We start from the raw sequence: 14,745 nt of genomic DNA on the forward strand, positions 1-14,745 counted from the left end.
TTCAGTACTATAAAGAATCTAGTGACTACACTTACAGGATTTTTATGGGCATATTTTTACATAAATGAGGTTACACTGTTTTATATATTTTGCTTTTCCCCCACAATTGTCATACCGTATAATGTCCTCTCCTAACACAACGACCCATTCATTTTGAATGGCTGCCTACTACTCCACTAAATGCTTGCACCACATGTATAGAAACCAGTCCTCAATTGTGAAAATGATAAACCTAAACATATATCCGTTTTTGTCTGCTTTTAACAGGAAAAAAAATCTATGATGTAGTCTTGCTGGGTTAAAGCAAATGCAAGCTTAACTGATGAAAATAGATAAACTGCCTCATACAAAGGTTATTCAACAATTTTAAACTATCACCAGCAATGCGAGAGTCCTTGAGTATTAATCTGACCAGTTTTTGACATTGTAATATTTAGAAATGTGCAGTAATAACTACCAAAGCTTCTGGAACATGGGAAAAACTCTACAAGAGTATTTTGTACAGCATTAAGGCATTTATTAAAAAGTAACCAAACAAGCTATGAAGAATTAACAGAAAAAGAATTCAGTGAAACTGAAAGCAAAAAGGATAAACAAAGCCAATATCTAGCTTTGTGAAGACATTGGAAAAGCTTATAAACCTACAGAAAATAGAGCAATAATATAAATTAGAAAAAAGAGCAGTAATATACATTAGGAATGAGAAAGGAGATTTAACTACAGAAAAAAAAAATTTATTCTACAAAGTGTATGCCAACAAGTGAAATGTATAGTTTAATAAGAAAATGTCACAAAAATCAAATCTCAGGAAGTGACAGCAAAGCAGACTAGACCAATAACAAGATTTTTTTTTTTTTTTTTTTTTTTTTTTTTTTTTTTTTTAAGACAGAGTCTCACTCTGTCGCCCAGGCTGGAGTACAGTAGCGCAATCTCGGCTCACTGCAGCCTCCACCTCCTGGGTTCAAGTGATTCTCCTGCCTCAGCCTCCCGAGGAGTTGGGATTACAGGCACCCAACACGCCTGGCTGATTTTTCCATTTTTAGTAGAGATGGGGTTTTTACCAGATTGGCCAGGCTGGTCTCGAACTCCTAACCTCAGGTGATCTGCCCGCCTCGGTCTCCCAAAGTACTGGGATTACAGGCGTGAGCCACCGCGCCCGTTCTAGAATTTTTAAAAGTGGGAAAAAAAACAATCCAAGTAATAGAGAGGCACCAAGCCAATAGTTTTATTAAACCTTCTAGGAATAATTAAGACAAGGCTTCCCAACTCATAAGACTACAATAACTACAATAACTTTAATTAAAAAACCTGACGAAGAGGAATATACATACAACACCCATAAACCATGTATACAGAACAAACTTGTTTAGTTGATGCCTAAGATCTAAAAGAAACCAGAGAATTTTCTATTCAAGATGGTGAATACAGCATTCTCTCCTTTATCCCAAATGCTAGGGGAATGGCAGATATATAGCAATTACCAGGAAGCAACAGTTTCCAATGGCCTCTGGGATTCCTCATGGGCTATAAACTTCTGAAAAATTTAAGTCCTTTTTGGGGTTCCTATTGGTATGACACTCTCCTCAACTGACCTACATTTGTAGAAATGTATGAATTCTATAGTTACTAAAATTGAGTATTTAAAAACTAAAATTAGTGTTCTACAAGCAATTACTAAGATATCAAACCTGTTATTTTATCAAGAGGTCGCAACGACACTGTGCACTGGGACCCCTATACAAAAACACTGATAACCAAGAATTAGAATTAAAGGGTATATACACGCACAGAGCAATCAGCTGTGTGTGGAACCAAGCAACTAAGAAAGGGGAAAAAGGTAATTAGGGTTTCTAGGAGAAAGTTAAAAGGAATCAGAGAAATAGAAAAAAAAAAAAAAAGGCAGAAGCAGGAACTATATACAGATAAGAACAAGAACCAGTGTGACACCACGGTTATCTACAATAATGTAGCATTAGAATACAATGAAGAAAACAGCCACCAACTTCTGAGAGAGAAGTCTGACACCTTAAAAATTACCCACAGATGTACTTCAATAGAACTGAAAATGAATCCAATAGTTTGGAAAGTCAAGGTTACAGAGAAGAAAGGCAGGCAGAAGGTCATCACAGTCCCTGGGCCCAAATGCCATTGCATCCCCATGCCACTAGCCCTACTCAAACCCTAGCCTCCCAATATGTTCTTTGTGCCCTGTCTTGCCATTGGCATCATCACCAATGGGGGCTCACCATACCAGAGGTAAATACTCCTTTTCTCACTGGCAAATCAATTTTATTGGGCCACTGCTCCAATCTGCTGGCACAAATCGCTATGCCCTCACAACTGATTGTGATACAGACCTATTCTTGGCTTATCCTTCCTGCCAAACTACTGCCAACACCACCACTATTATAGGCCTCAGTTAGTTCCCTTTGGGCTTCTGGTAACACCGACTCTGAACAGGGTACGTACGTTACCGCTCATTCAGTCTGGGCATGGGCCTTTTAAAACGAGGCATCACCTTGGAGCTTCCATTTGGTTTTTTTTTTTTGAGACAAGGTCTCACTCTGTTCCCCAGGCTAGAGTGCAGGGGTGCAATTATAGCTCACCACAGCCTCAAACTCCAGTACTTAAGTGATCCTCCCACCTCAGCTTCCTGAGTAGCGCACCAGCATGCCCTGCAAACATTTTTATTTGTTGTAGAGACAGGATTTCACCATGTTGCCCAGGCTGGTCTCAAACTCCTGGGCTCAAGGCTCAAGCAATCTGCCTGTCTCAGCATCCCAAAGTGCTGGGATTACAGGTGTGAGCCAGTACCTGGCCCATTTGTTCTACTGTTCACAGAAAGCAGGCCTAATAGAGGCATAATGGCTTGTTCAACGCTCTCTTACAAAGTGGACAATGGTCTCTTAAATGTCTCTCTTTTGCCGATTGCCTTAGTTGTATGACATCTGAAAAAACACAATTAGTGCTTCCTTTGTCCCCTTTCTAGCCTCAAAATGAGATACTTTCCATCTATGAGTCTATAATACCCCAACAGAATCCCCCTCACTTAACGACACCTCCTCACTTGATATTGGTGCGATCCATGGTGGACAGGAGCCTAGGTTGAAAGTAGGTAACAGGATGGGACCCACAGAACATTGAGGGCCCTCACCCTCTAAGACTATGCAGAAGGTCTCTGCCAAAGTCCATCCCTAATACGATGGTTTTAAAGGATTGCTAACTGGAGCTCCCTCTTCATAGGAAATGAAGGTCTTGGTCTCCCTGCCTGGGTCGACATACACAACTGTATGGTTCTTCCAAAGAGGAAAGAAAAATCTTAAGTTAGTTCCTTGTACCAACATTCTTAGACAGGAAGCTAGTTCTGGATCCACTTTATTACAGAGGTACTGAATGGGAGACTATTGCAGGATATGGGATGGCAATGCCTGTGATTTCCATAATAAACTGGCACTTCAGCATGCCAAAGCTCGGCATGCACCACAGGCCTGACAATTATCTTTGTGGAATATTCTGGCTCTAGTTCGCCTATCTATACCTCATTTGGCTCATGGTCTGGGTCTGGGATACTACTACTCCAGCTCAATGCCAAACTTCTTGGGTTCCTTTTTGCCCATGCTGTGATCCCACTTGTTTGCGGGTAATCAGTGCATAGCTTCCCTACCTGAAATTATTCTAAAACTCTTGTAGGCAAAGGGATACTGAGTTACTTTTATAATAATTTCTCAAGTGCAAGCCTAGGGCTTCTATCCATCCAGCATACCAAAGCATCCTAGATGATGATTTCAGTACAACTGACAGTTCCAGCCTTGATGCTTTAACACCCTCAAGATGGTAACCACCCTTGTAACTGCCCCCACATGACTCATCGTAACTCCACTGCCCCATCAACTCTTTGACAGCCAGCCCACACTCCACTTTCACTATTTACACTCTAATTTCACTATTCCGGTCACTACCTATATTTCCCGCTTCCCCTCACTCAACCTGATAGATTGTATCTATGTATTAGTAACAGAGAATGCCACCTACATACTAAACCTCCAGCAATATTAACAAGACACCCTAGCCCAGGCAACTACTTATACAACTGTATCTTGCTCCCTTGGAGGATTTCAATACTCATATTGACTACTTGCTACACTCTCTGGTTAAGTGGTCAATCATAAGCATGATGACGTTAGCATAGGCTACAAACAGACCCGAACAGATAACATGAGGGGTAAGGCAGGAGGTGAGAAAGAAGAGAGGGGAGTTGGGGAAGTTAAATGGGATACTACAAATGAAATACAGGTGGCTAAAAGTGGCATAGAAGAGCCAGAGGTCGGACACGTGAGGGAGAAGGAGTCAGAATATTTAGTGGGTTTGAGTGTGAAATTATAAGCAAGACATCGTGACCTCACTGGGTGCTTCCATATTAAACTTCCCCCTTAAGGATTTCATGTCTTTCCCAGCCTCTGCCACCAACTGATAGTACATACAATAATGCCCCCCTGTTGAGAATGTCCACCCTGATATAAGTTTGGCCCCTAGAAACTCCACCTTCCAACCTCCTGGGCTACTGATTCTTCTGTGTTACAACTCCTGCTCAGCAGGGTCATACATTCTATTCAGCGATCCTGTTCCCTTCTACCCATACAAGCTGACCTATGTACTATGGACATTTAGTGCCCAGGGCACCTCAAATTCTACTAGAACGTCTAGCTGTTTTATCAAGTCTTGCCACAAAAAGGAGCACTTTTTACCCATTCTGGGCCTCATCAGAATCTTTGGTGTAACGGGCACAAGTTTAGGTATTTCCAATTCTGTAACACAGACTCAACTCACAGAGGTTACCCAGACATGTTGTAACTCTTGGCAGACCACATTAACCAAACAGTTCAGGCCTTAGAAGCCCTCAATGAGGGACAAAGCAGTTTAGTTACTATGATAGTTGATAACAGACTGGCATGAAACTACCTATTGGCATTTCAAGATAGTGCTTGTGCCTTAAAGGGACTTCCTGTTGCATGATCATTAATAAAGAAAAGGTATCCAGAATAGTTCAACAAAAATAAAACAAACCCAAACAGCCAATTGTATTATTAAAATACTCCAAGAGGTTCTCAGAACTCCCTGATGTCTTTCCTGGGCCATCTCCTTCCACCTGGAGTGAAAGGCTCTGTACTATCATTTAGGGAGCTAAAATAACAATGGCTAGTCTAATTATTTAGGTTTCGCTTTGCAAATTTGTTCGCTCTCAAGTACAGGTGTATTTTATAGGAAAACTGGGACGTTGCTATGCTAATTTAAATGTCAGGGATGAATTAAGAAAACCATAGGGAAGGAAGCTGGACCTTCACTGACCTTTGATTTAGTGCTTTAAGTCTCATTTCCTGCCTGTGTCCCTCACTTCTGGCATCATCTTCATAGGGCTCACCTGCTCCTCACCACTACCCCAGCACCTAAGCACTATATCCTCTTGCTGCCTCCCTCTTTTAAACAATATCCCTGACAATGGCAATTGCTGCTTCTTCCAAGCTTCCCATTTATTGAAAAATGCCTGTGTATCCTTTTCTCTTTCTTTCTGTTCTGGACTTTCTCCCAGAAGAGAGACATTCTCCCTGCCCCTGGCCTTGAGACGTCCCCATCGTAAAACAAATCTTAAAAACAAAAAAAAAAACAAAAAAAAAAACAAAGAACTATTGTCTGAATTTTGCCATCTGAACATAACCTTAGCAGAGAGCTTTTCCATAGTGTGGTAGAGTTGCTACACCACAAGAAAACTTCCTCAACCTGACAAAATTGACAAAACCTTCAACACAAAACCTCTGCTAACCTCATTCTTACTGGTAAAATATTAAATGCTTTTCCCTCTAAATTCAGGAACAAGGCAAAGAGGCCCATTCTTATTTCTATCCAGCACTGTTATCAGAAATCTTTGCTAATGTACTAAGACAAAAAAAGGCACAAAGACCATAAACAAAGTAAAAATGCATTTGCAGATGACAAGATTATGTAGAATATTCTAAGAAAACAAAACAAATATGTACTAATAAGTGAACTGTGAAAGATTAAAGGATACAATGTTAATATACAAAAATCCTAAATTTCTTCAGCAAGGGGGCAAGGAAGTATCTAAGTTGTAGTAGCCAAAACTAGTCTCCCCAACACCCCAAACTGTAAAACACAATGCTTGCTACTACAAGGAGACTTTCCCTATTTCCACGTCTCCTACTAAATTCCTTTAGTGTTTTAAGAATTCTAGCACAGATAAGCCAAATGTATGACAATGTTACTTATTACAAATGTACTACTTATAGAAGGTATATTTAGCACCCAGAAAATAGATATTTACTTAAAACTGAATTCTGACCTTTCTTTATTTCATCACCAACAAGACAGATATCTATCCGGCCTCTCTGTGTTTTATATCCTTGCAGGATTTTACTATTGACATTTGTCTACTGTCCAGGTAGACAGTAGAGACGGGGTTTTGCCATGTTGGCCAGGCTGGTCTCAAACTCATTACCTCAGGTGATCTACCCGCCTCGGCCTCCCAAAGTGCTGGGATTACAGGCAGGAGCTTCCATGCCTGGCCTCTCTGTGTTTTATATTCTTGCAGGATTTTACTATTCACATTTGTCTACTAAAAATACAAAAACTAGCCAGGCATGGTGGCAGGCACCTCTAATCCCAGCTATTCGGGAGGCTGAGGCAGGAGACTCGCGTGAACCCGGGAGGCAGAGGTTGTAGTGAGCCGAGATTGCGCCACTACACTCCAGCCTGGGCAACAGAGTGAGACTCTGTCTCAAAAATAAATAAGTAAATAAGTAAATACACAGAGAGCTCTGCCAGGTTATCCCAAATTGTTGTAACCAACTATCAACTCCACTTACCTAGGAGGAAGAGTGATGGGCCATAGTATTCTGCATTGCTGATGATGTGTTTCAGGGAGGTAGGCAGAGAACCATCCATCACTAAAAGAAAAGTGAACATTATGGAGAATATGATTAGTCAGGAAAGGTATGAGGAGTGGGGATAATTGAGTGATATGTTATGTATTATCACACTGTGGTCCTCAAAGCCTGTGTTAATTCTAATCTAATGCCCCCTAGTTGTCTCCTCTTATTTTATTATTTGTTCTTTGTTCATGCAATAGGCTTTCTAACATGGGTTAAAAAAAAAAGAACACAAACACTTAGAGTCAGAGAGGGGTAATAAGATGGAATTAAGCACAGAGTCAAAAGCTGGAAAAGGGGAAAAAAAGGGTAAATCATTATGAAAACAACTAAGCAACCCTTACGTCTAGGAAAAGTGACACAAAACAACTAAAAGCTATTGAAAATGGCATGGCCTTTACCAAAGACTGCCTTGTAAAACAGCAGGTGCCAGAATAGTATGAAAAGAACCAATCTTTGAGAGACTAAAATATCCTCCAAAAAAAGTTATCTGGAATCAAATACCATGTCGTATGCCATCTGAGAAAGCAGGGTCTTGGATGGCCTTCTTGAGGAAATTCAACATGGATTTCAGAAGTGCTGCTCGTTGTGGAATACACTGGACTCCTGGCAATGAAGAAAGACAAAAGAATTATGCTGAGTTCACCATTAAACCACAATGATCAAGCACATAAAACAAAATTTTAAGAGATCCAAATAAACTATAATAAAATTAGAAGACATTCGAAGTGAGGTCTCTGAATGTTAGGAAGAATACTTAATTAAGCTTTGAAATTGGAAAAATTACTAATACTTTTAATTTTACCAATACTAAACGTCTAAAGTAAAAAACAAAAATTACAAAGTAAAAAGGTTCAACATTTTTTACCTCACTCAGTTCCCATTTTGGATATTATCTGCCCTCCAACATGGCTGTTTTGATAATCAATGTGCGAATTGTTGGAAAAGTATAAAATGCTATGAAAGACATGTTAATATAAGAAAATGGAACACCAGAATGGTGAAGGAGCATGAATAGTCATGGGATGCTAACCTCCAAATGTACCATTTAAGTTCTGCCTAAAGCCGCCTTCTTCAATAGTTTAATAACTCTACCGCTGTGAAAGACTGCACATCTATGTGTGTACGCACCAGGACGGGGGCCAGGGCCAGGGCCGGGGCCAGGGCCGGGACCAGGACCGGGGCCGGGGCCGGGGCCGGGGCCAGGGCCGGGGCCGGGGCCGGGGCCGGGGCCGGGACTGGGACCGGGGCTGGGGCCAGAAGAGATGTTAGTGCTGCTGCTGGAACCTGATGCCCTTAATTCAACATCCAGCCTGTGCTCCATAGAGATGGATGAGCCTGGACTGCTTTCCATAGCCACATCTGCAACTAAAGTACAAATTATGATAAAGAAACTTACTAGAATAAAAGGTACCACAAAAAAAAAAATTTTGTTTGAGAAAATTTCTTCCATTAATGTGAAATGAATATAAAAATGAAGATCAGGAATACTGAACCCCAAAATGAAAATATATCACTAGTTGCATGTATTAATACATACATACATACACGTGTGTGTGTGTGTGTGTGTGTGTGTGTAAATTAACAATCCTACAGAAGTCCTTCAATATTTCTCACCTACCAAATTGGGGAAGAGGGGGAGAGTGGTAAGTAAAATGTGCAATTTCATATACTACTGTTGGTAGTATACAAATAGGTAGAGCTTTTCAAAAGAGTAATTAATAAATATAAAAAGCATGAAAAGATTAATACTCAATATTCCGATCTGGAAGAATGTCTATGAAACACTGAATGAGCAATGCAAGATGAATAGTATGTTTATGATCTCATCTTCCCATTCTAAAATACTACATACATATTTAACATCAACATGTATTTGAATATGCATAAAAAAGCCTGGAAAGAACCACACCGAAACTAGTAGCTATGGTAGGTAAGCGAGCATTTGTTTTTACTTTATACACTTGAATAACTGAGTATAAGATACACAATCATTTACTACAGTTTATAAAATGTATTAAGGCTCCATTAGTGATAAAATACTATTTACATTTTGAAATCACTGCAGCCTCAAACTCCCAGGCTCAGATGATCCTCTCACCTCAGCCTCCCAAGTAGCTGAGACCACAGGTGCATGCCACCCCACCCGGCTAAGTTTCGTATTTTTCGTAAAGACAAGATTTTTGCCATGTTGCCCAGGCTGGCCTCAAACCCCTGGGCTCAAGTGATGTGCCAGCCTAAGGGATGTTGTTGCCTACCCAAAAACCTTTTTACCTCTCCTTTCTCTTCTCAAAATAGGTAAAGTTTTAAAAGGTCCCATTTTAGAGTCTCTCTCTCTCTCTACCAAGCATATTTCTAACACCTAGGATGTTATCAGGCACTGAAGCAGTGAAAAAGACAATATCCTGATCCCACGGAGCTTGAATTTTAGTAGAAATAAGACAATAAGAAATACATAAGAAAATTATGTGATGAAATAAAACAGATTAACACCACAGCTATAGCATCTGCTTTACCTGCCATCTCTACTCCAAAGAACCCGTACCTTTCTTTTCTTATTATCCTTGTGAAAAACAAATTTGCAAATCACTTACACAGAAAGAAAATTTTTGTTGCTGAAAGTATATACTCAAGTTAATTGTGTACTTTGGAATTTATGAGGAAGAATGAAAACTGGGGTGGGATGACAAAAAATCTCAAGCACAAAAATACTGACTTAATAACTGTTAATTACCATCCATATCAGTTTCCATTTCCTCTCCTTCTTGTGTAGTATTGGGTCTCTGGATCTTCGGCTTGATCACAAATGGACATTCTTTTCGGCACAAATCTACTTCATGCTACAATCAAGAGAAAGGTGATAAAGAAAATCAAGTATGTGTGTATATATATATATATTTCAGGGATTAAAAACTATTATAATGGAAAAATACTGCAAGCAGATACACAGTTGATTTCTAGAAACAGAAGAGATTGTAAGACAGCACTTTAGGGTTATCAGGACAATCCTTAGGTTCAGCTCTGAGTATTAAATTCTATGCAAAGTATTCCTTGTATAATAATACCTCAAGTCTGTAAATGAAGATAGAAAGTCCACTATGGGATTGAAAAGCTGCCATATCCAGGTTGGTGATAAGGTCAACCACTCTGACGGCTCTGGTGACAAATGTTATCTGGTCCTGTTCATCGCCAAGAAACTTTATGACCTATCAGGGAGAAAAGGAGGCAAAAACAATGAACTATAAAGACACAAAGTTGTAAAAATTGCATTCTTTTGTATACATGTAGTCTGGGGCCTCGGTAAGGCAGCACAGTACAGGGGGAAAACATGTTTTATTTTTGGTGCCTGCCAAATGACAGTTCTATGACTTCTGCGACTCAACCTCTGAGGTAATGGGGACATCAATTACTTTGCATGATTAAGTAAGATATTTAGGGAGAAAAAAGCTGGTGCTCATTGCCCTGCACATAGTAAAGGCTATTACTACTACAAACACAATTTACAAAGTATCCTGACATATATTTTCCCTATGGTTGTGTAAAGGCATGATAACATGTGGCAATGTTTTAACCAGAACCCATGACCTCCTGACGATTCTACACTATGATAAAGTCTCAGTAATGGAAGTAGCTGCTCTTAAACGTTATTAATGAGATAACTAGAAAGCCAAACTGGCCTTCTACTTAAGTATAACTTTTTCTGGATAAGCTTTCTTATATTATTTGCCCTCACTGTGAAACACCCCAAACTTGCATCTCTACACTCTTAGTTGATTTCCCCATGTAGTTAAAAAAAAAAAAAGTACAGCACCTTCAATAAGGCTTCCATCATTCCACAGGAGACCAAGGCTTCGCCACCAGCATCGTAGCTGGCCAGATGGTATAAAAAAGAGAAGAGAGCAGTGGCAAACTGGTGAGGGTATGGATCCATGGAAGGATCTACATGGGAGGTGGGGAGAGGGAGAACAAAAACAAGCTCAAAATTGCTGTTAAGCAGGCAGGATGTTAAAAAGACAAAGGCACAGGGCAAATGTTTCTTCTTGCCTAAGATAATCACCATCAAAACTTACCAATCATGGCCTGGATACAGTTCCTTACAAGCACTGGCAAAAATCCATGGTAGGAGGCAGTTCCAGTACAGTCAATAATACTGCTGAGTTTGGGAGTTCTCTCCAAGTGGACAATTGATGTTAATGTTCGTAAAGAAGCTGCTTTAATCTCCTATTAAATTAGAAGGTAAACACATAATGTGTCAAATATAATAAGATGACTGAACCAAGTTCCAATCGCTAATATCCAAACTTTAAAATATAAGTCATTCTACCGTTAACTGCTTGAGGGGATGGAGGTCTGTTGAGAGCAACAATGAAAATCTAGTATTTGTTAGTTTTGCAGTTTAATACCCAAAGAGGGAAGTACTGAGAGTTCTTTCTAACCCTCTGGGAGAAACCAAAAGGCAAACAAGTATAAGCCTGATATACAGAGAACATTAATGCAGGATCCCTGATTCAAAAATCTGAAATATTCCCAAATCCAAAACTTTGGGAAATACCTGCATGCCAGAAGTGGAAAATTCCACACCTGATCTCATGTGACAGGTCACAGTTAAAATGCACAAAATTATTTGAAATATTTTATACAACTGCCTTAAGACTACGTATATAAAATGACGAGTTAATGGGTGCAGGAAATCAACATGGCACATGGATACATATGTAACAAACCTGCACATTGTGCACATGTACCCTAAAACCCTAAAGTATAATAAAAAAAAAAAATTAAAAAAAAAAAAAAAAAAAGACTACGTATATAATGTGTATACGAAACATCAATGAATTTCGTGTTTAAATTTGGGTCCCATGCCCAAGATATCTCATTATGTATATGCAAATATCCCCCCCCAAAAGTCTCAAATCCAAAATACTTCTCGTCCCAAGTGTTACAGCTAAGGTTTACTCAACCTGTAAATACTTACCATAAGCTGCTTATCCGTTATCTGAAGGACATCTACCAACTCCTCTATCAAGCCATTATACAAGATACTGTTTGCTGATTCCTGCAAGGCATTGGAATACACTGCAAAAGGAGAAACAAACACTTTAGGCAAGAAGGCAGTGGTCAAGCCACTGCCCAATGACAAACTTTTTGGCATCTATAGGTTCTGGGGAAGAATTCCATTCCCAACCAGGAATGGAGGGCAGAATCATCACCAAATTAAATTCTGAAGGATTAGATCAAATACAAGTGATAATCTCTAAATAGACACTGAATGGACAGATTCCACTTCTAAAGGTATTATCAGTCTTGAGAAAGAATTTTGGGGGATGGAAATAGGAAAAGTTCTGAGTTAATTTTTCATAACATTACTACTTGATATAACTCCACTATGCCTTGGATATAAGATTTCCATTTTAGCCTCTTCCTATGCTTCTGCTTTTAGTGTAAACACTTGTAAAGAACAGAATTTATGGACCACTGCAGAGTAAGTCAGAAATTTGTGTGACACTGTAGTAAAACTTGAGAATGCGTGTAATTCACATTCAATGAATTCCACAATGAGGTAATACCGGACACAGTACCCTGAAGCATAAACTAATGGGATTTAGGCATACTCATTTAGTTTTCAACAAAGATTTCCTGAGCACCCACTAACATGCCAGAAATCATGCTAGGTATGAGTACACATAAAAGAGCAAGAATTTCACGCCAAGGAACTAATAGTTTAAAAGAGAAGGCAAGTCATAACATAATGAACATCAATAATAATAGCAATGGTTACCGTTTTATATCTTCTATGTGCTTGTTCTGTGCTAGATTGCTTTCTAGGTTTTCATTTAATCTTTAGACCAGCCTCCACAGTGAGTATCTCAATATTAAACGAATAAGCTGAGGCTGAGAGGATAAATGTGGCTAATAATCTACAGAATCAGGGCCAGAGTACAGGACTGATTCCAAAACCACGTGTTTTCCATTCTACTGTGCCACAGTAAATAAAACAAGTTAAATTGACTACTCAATATTTTGTGACTTAATTCAAAAGATACCCCTGAAAAGATGAGAGAGGAGGAAGACACAATGCCAAGAGAAAGAGTAGGGGGACAGTGAACGACAGCTACGAGCATACCTATTAAAAAAAAAAAGAGAGACGAATACCAAGAATAAACCCAGGTGACATGTCAATGAACATCATCATACCCTCTTTCTGGTCCAACATTAAGGAGCTCAAGGATAATGAATAAATACAGTGAACACTGGGAGGGGTGGAAGTATTTAAGTTGCTACCTAGGTAACTGTAATAGGACTCATAGCAACAAAGATGAATGAAGTTCAAAGGAAATCAGGCCCAAACTGTCTAATATGGCCTGGTAATTAAAGTATTCTTCTCTTACCTAATATAGATATTGCATGCAGTCTGGCCTGAACTGCCTGCAATCGCTTCCTGTGATTAGAAAAACCATGGGCCAGTCGTATGTGTGTAAATAACAGCATCTGTAGAGAGAGAAGACCTACATTTTAAAAACATCAATGAAAAAGGTGAATATTCTTTATGACGGCTAACTCAAAAAACAACACAACTAAACGTTTTCTCCTTTGGTATCCAAAGTGTTCAGAAAGCTACCACCACTTATTACCTGCTCACAGTGAGGTAGTTTATGTTTTCCTCAAACTCTCATAAGGACCTAAGAAGTTATTAAGTGTTAACCTCATAAAAGACAAGTGTTAACCTCATAAGGCTCAGAGAAGCTAACAATTTGCCCATGGTCTGACTCCAAAGCTGACATTTTTTCTGCTATGCAATCTCCCACCCCAGTACATATCATTAATCTATCTAGAAAACAACCACATCCTGTGGATGTTTTAAAGCCACATCATACCTGCTTATCCTTAGGAATGCTGTACATTTTGGTAAGAGATTCCATGATTTCAGAAGGGCTTTCTGAAATCTACATTAAAAAAAAAGATATAGTTAGGAACAAAAAGTGAACCAAACATTAAGAAACCAGCCAAGAGTCAAAGATTCCTCTTACCTTGTCAAGTTGCTCTATGTGAATATAATGTAGTGTGTTACTAGTTGTCTAAAATTAAAAAAGACAAGAGAGCTGTAAGGAGTCACTGAACACTCTAGCTTCCCCTGCCATAGAGCTCCAAGGGCTGTCTGAAAACCAGGATGTCACCTGATAGGTTGAAGCCTAAGTGAATGCTCTTAAAATCAAGGTAAATTGAGAGTCCTCCAAAACATCCATCTTATATGTAGAATATTCTTAGGAAAGCTCCTTTAAAACCAGTAGTATCAAACTATAATGCACATGGCCAGGCACATTTCATATTCTTCTTTGTCCTTTTTTAACCCTCCACTGACTTAATCTCTATAGCTTCAGTATTCATAGCAAAGACCAAATTCATGAAAATGGTTTCTCTCTGAATATGTATTAGAGTTGCTTTCAAGGCAATTAATCTAGAAAGATTATTTATTTATTTAATAGTATAGGTAGAAGAGAAATTGTATTTTCACTAAGCTACTTCTAAACCAAACTCTTTAGTACCTCCTCAAACAATACATAATGACCAGATAATTTAAGCAGGACACTATCCACAATATATAAAGACTTTTGCAGGCTTCCTAAGTAGAGAAACCTGAGCCATCACCATTCAGATTACTATACTACATGTTGGAATTCTCAGAGACTGTGGGAAAAGTACATAGGTCATAGCAGTGCCTCATAATGGATGGGACTTCCATCTTTTGGCAGCTCCCAACATAAAACCCAACCCTATCAGAGTTGGGGATGCAATTAACACTCCT

The 14,745-nt window shown here is 39.2% G+C and overlaps 1 protein-coding gene across 18 annotated transcripts in view; it reads right to left on the minus strand.

Moving 5' to 3' along the window:
• HUWE1 (HECT, UBA and WWE domain containing E3 ubiquitin protein ligase 1) overlaps positions 1 to 14,745 on the minus strand; it is a 154,756-nt gene that overhangs the window by 84,989 nt on the left and 55,022 nt on the right. For 15 of the 18 annotated variants that reach the window (XR_008654901.2, XR_008654900.2, XM_063634805.1 and 12 more), the window contains 11 exons: positions 13,970 to 14,017; positions 13,817 to 13,885; positions 13,331 to 13,430; positions 11,917 to 12,038; positions 11,012 to 11,162; positions 10,753 to 10,880; positions 10,007 to 10,147; positions 9,676 to 9,781; positions 8,073 to 8,309; positions 7,446 to 7,547; positions 6,879 to 6,959 (listed from right to left, as the gene is read on the minus strand). Coding sequence is in view for 16 of the 18 variants with exons in the window: in XM_063634805.1 (XP_063490875.1) it covers positions 6,879 to 6,959; positions 7,446 to 7,547; positions 8,073 to 8,309; positions 9,676 to 9,781; positions 10,007 to 10,147; positions 10,753 to 10,880; positions 11,012 to 11,162; positions 11,917 to 12,038; positions 13,331 to 13,430; positions 13,817 to 13,885; positions 13,970 to 14,017 (1,285 nt within the window). In the remaining 2 variants the exon portion in view is untranslated. The remainder of the gene's footprint in view (positions 1 to 6,878; positions 6,960 to 7,445; positions 7,548 to 8,072; positions 8,310 to 9,675; positions 9,782 to 10,006; positions 10,148 to 10,752; positions 10,881 to 11,011; positions 11,163 to 11,916; positions 12,039 to 13,330; positions 13,431 to 13,816; positions 13,886 to 13,969; positions 14,018 to 14,745) is intronic. The other 3 variants (XM_063634803.1, XM_063634804.1, XM_063634812.1) reach the window with 2 other exon arrangements.

This window comes from Symphalangus syndactylus, chromosome X, assembly GCF_028878055.3.
Source record: "Symphalangus syndactylus isolate Jambi chromosome X, NHGRI_mSymSyn1-v2.1_pri, whole genome shotgun sequence".
Lineage (NCBI taxonomy): Eukaryota > Metazoa > Chordata > Mammalia > Primates > Hylobatidae > Symphalangus > Symphalangus syndactylus.